Source organism: Egretta garzetta, unplaced genomic scaffold, assembly GCF_000687185.1.
Source record: "Egretta garzetta isolate BGI_Z169 unplaced genomic scaffold, ASM68718v1 scaffold1183, whole genome shotgun sequence".
NCBI classification, from domain to species: domain Eukaryota; kingdom Metazoa; phylum Chordata; class Aves; order Pelecaniformes; family Ardeidae; genus Egretta; species Egretta garzetta.
This window is the reverse complement of record NW_009259263.1, coordinates 11013-12984: the sequence shown is the minus strand read 5'-3', so window position 1 is coordinate 12984 and position 1972 is coordinate 11013. Positions and strand designations below refer to the sequence as shown.

The window sequence follows — 1972 nt, the reverse complement described above, 5'->3', positions numbered from 1 at the left end:
CCCCACCCCCTCCCGTGGGCAGCCCCTTCCAGTGCTTGACAATCCTTTCGGTCAAAAAATTTTTCCTCATGTCCAACCTAACCCTGCCCTGGCACAACTTGAGGCCGTTTCCCCTTGTCCCATCGCCCGTTCCCTGGGAGCAGAGCCCAACCCCCCCCGGCTCCCCCCTCCTCTCAGGCGGTTGTAGAGGGTTATAAGGCCTCCCCTCAGCCTCCTCTTCTCCAGGCTGAACACCCCCAGCTTCCCCAGATGCTCCCCAGAAGCCTGGGGCTCCAGACCCCTCACCAGCTTCCTCGCCCTTCTCTGGACACGCTCCAGCTCCTCCAGGTCCTTCTGGGAGTGAGGTGCCCAACCCTGACCCCAGCATTCGAGGGGCAGCCTCACCAGTGCCCAGGACAGGGGCATGGTCACTGCCCTGCTCCTGCTGGCCACACCACTCCTGATACAAGTCACAATGCTGTTGGCCCTCTTGGCCACCTGGGCACCCTGCTGGCTCATGTTCAGCCACCTGGTGACCAACACCCCCAGGTCCTTTTCTGCCGGGCACCTTTCCAGCCACTCTTCTCCATGCCTGTAGCGTTGCATGGGGTTGTTGTGACCCCAGTGCAGGACCTGTCCCTTGGCCTTTTTAAACCTCACACAGTTCTCCTCTGCCCATTGATCCAGCCTGAAATTATATACATATATTTTTTTTTTATTCCTGTCTTAAGGAACATCAGAGTGAGCTCTAGAGCAATAGAAGCCATTGACTCTATTGTTGTACTGGAATCAATGCAGCTGGAGACTACTCCAATTTATCTGTGCTGACAATATGAACTGCCTGAAGAAGAAGCAAGAAGAAAGAAGCAAAGAAAAAAGAAAGAAGCAAAGCTCCCTGCTTGAGCAGCAATGGCAGAACTCAGAGCTGAGCAGAGTCCAAACGCCCCGCACTTCACCTTGATGTTCTGCAGAGCTTAAATACTTAAATATTGATCATGCCAGCATTATTATTGCATCTATAAAACTGATTCTAAGACTGTTGCTGGCTCAGAAGGATAAATTTTTTTCCTAAAATATGCTCATGTGGGTTTATATTTCGCTGCTTCAGTACTCACCTGCTTTAATAGATTGTGTAGAACTACCTGGAAAAAAAAAAAACAAAGAAACTTAAAAAAATGCTTTAAGTTTTTAAACAAGGTGTCTATTGAGAATATTGAAGTGTAATTTCAGAACTTCTCATTTAAAAATGAGAATTCTTTCAAAAATCCACTGTTCTAAAACCTAAATGCATATTAATGACCTCCCAGTAAAAGATGCTCTGTGCATTCGCACACATGCAGCCGCTACTCATACTCTACTTATAACTACACATCTGCTAATTTTTTTCTCTCTCCCCTCTCACTCCCCTATGTTTCTTTCAGAATCTGATGTTAAAAATGTTCTCTCATTAACCGTGTTTTGCACTGGAGATGAAAACTTCTGTATCAACTCTTGTAGGTGGAAATACTTACGGGTTAGTTTATAACCTAGAGCAGCAATGACAGCTGTAGCAAGAAATAAAATTACAAGGAAGGCCGTCATCCAAGGTGAAGTGGAAGGAAAGAAGACATCTGTAAAATACAAATGGTGTTCCTTTTACTCAATGTTTGCAAGACAGGTAAGAGAGGCTCCAGTGGCCAAAGCATATGCATCTAGTGCCAGTTTATTTGCTATAATCCCAGAATCCCAGAATGTCAGGGGTTGGAAGGGACCTCAGGAGATCACCCAGTCCAAACCCCCTGCTCAAGCAGGATCACCCACAGCAGGGTGCACAGGACAGTGTCCAGGGGGGCTTTGAATATCTCCAGAGAAGGAGACTCCACAGCACCCCTGGGCAGCCTGGGCCAGGGCTCGGGCACCCTCAAAGTCAGGAAGTTCTTCCTCACGTTCAGCTGGAACCTCTTCTGCTTCAGGTTGTGCCCATGGCCCCTTGTCCTGGCGCTGGGCACCACTG

The 1972-nt window shown here is 48.3% G+C and overlaps 1 protein-coding gene across 1 annotated transcript in view; it reads right to left on the bottom strand.

The window, feature by feature from the left end:
• Positions 1-1490: 1490 nt before the first annotated feature.
• Positions 1491-1972, bottom strand: part of LOC104123807 (butyrophilin subfamily 3 member A2) — a gene marked incomplete at its 3' end in the record, with an annotated part of 8276 nt that continues 7794 nt past the window's right edge. The window contains exon 4 of the mRNA XM_009636093.2: positions 1491-1589. Within this exon, the coding sequence (XP_009634388.2) occupies positions 1491-1589 (99 nt within the window). The remainder of the gene's footprint in view (positions 1590-1972) is intronic.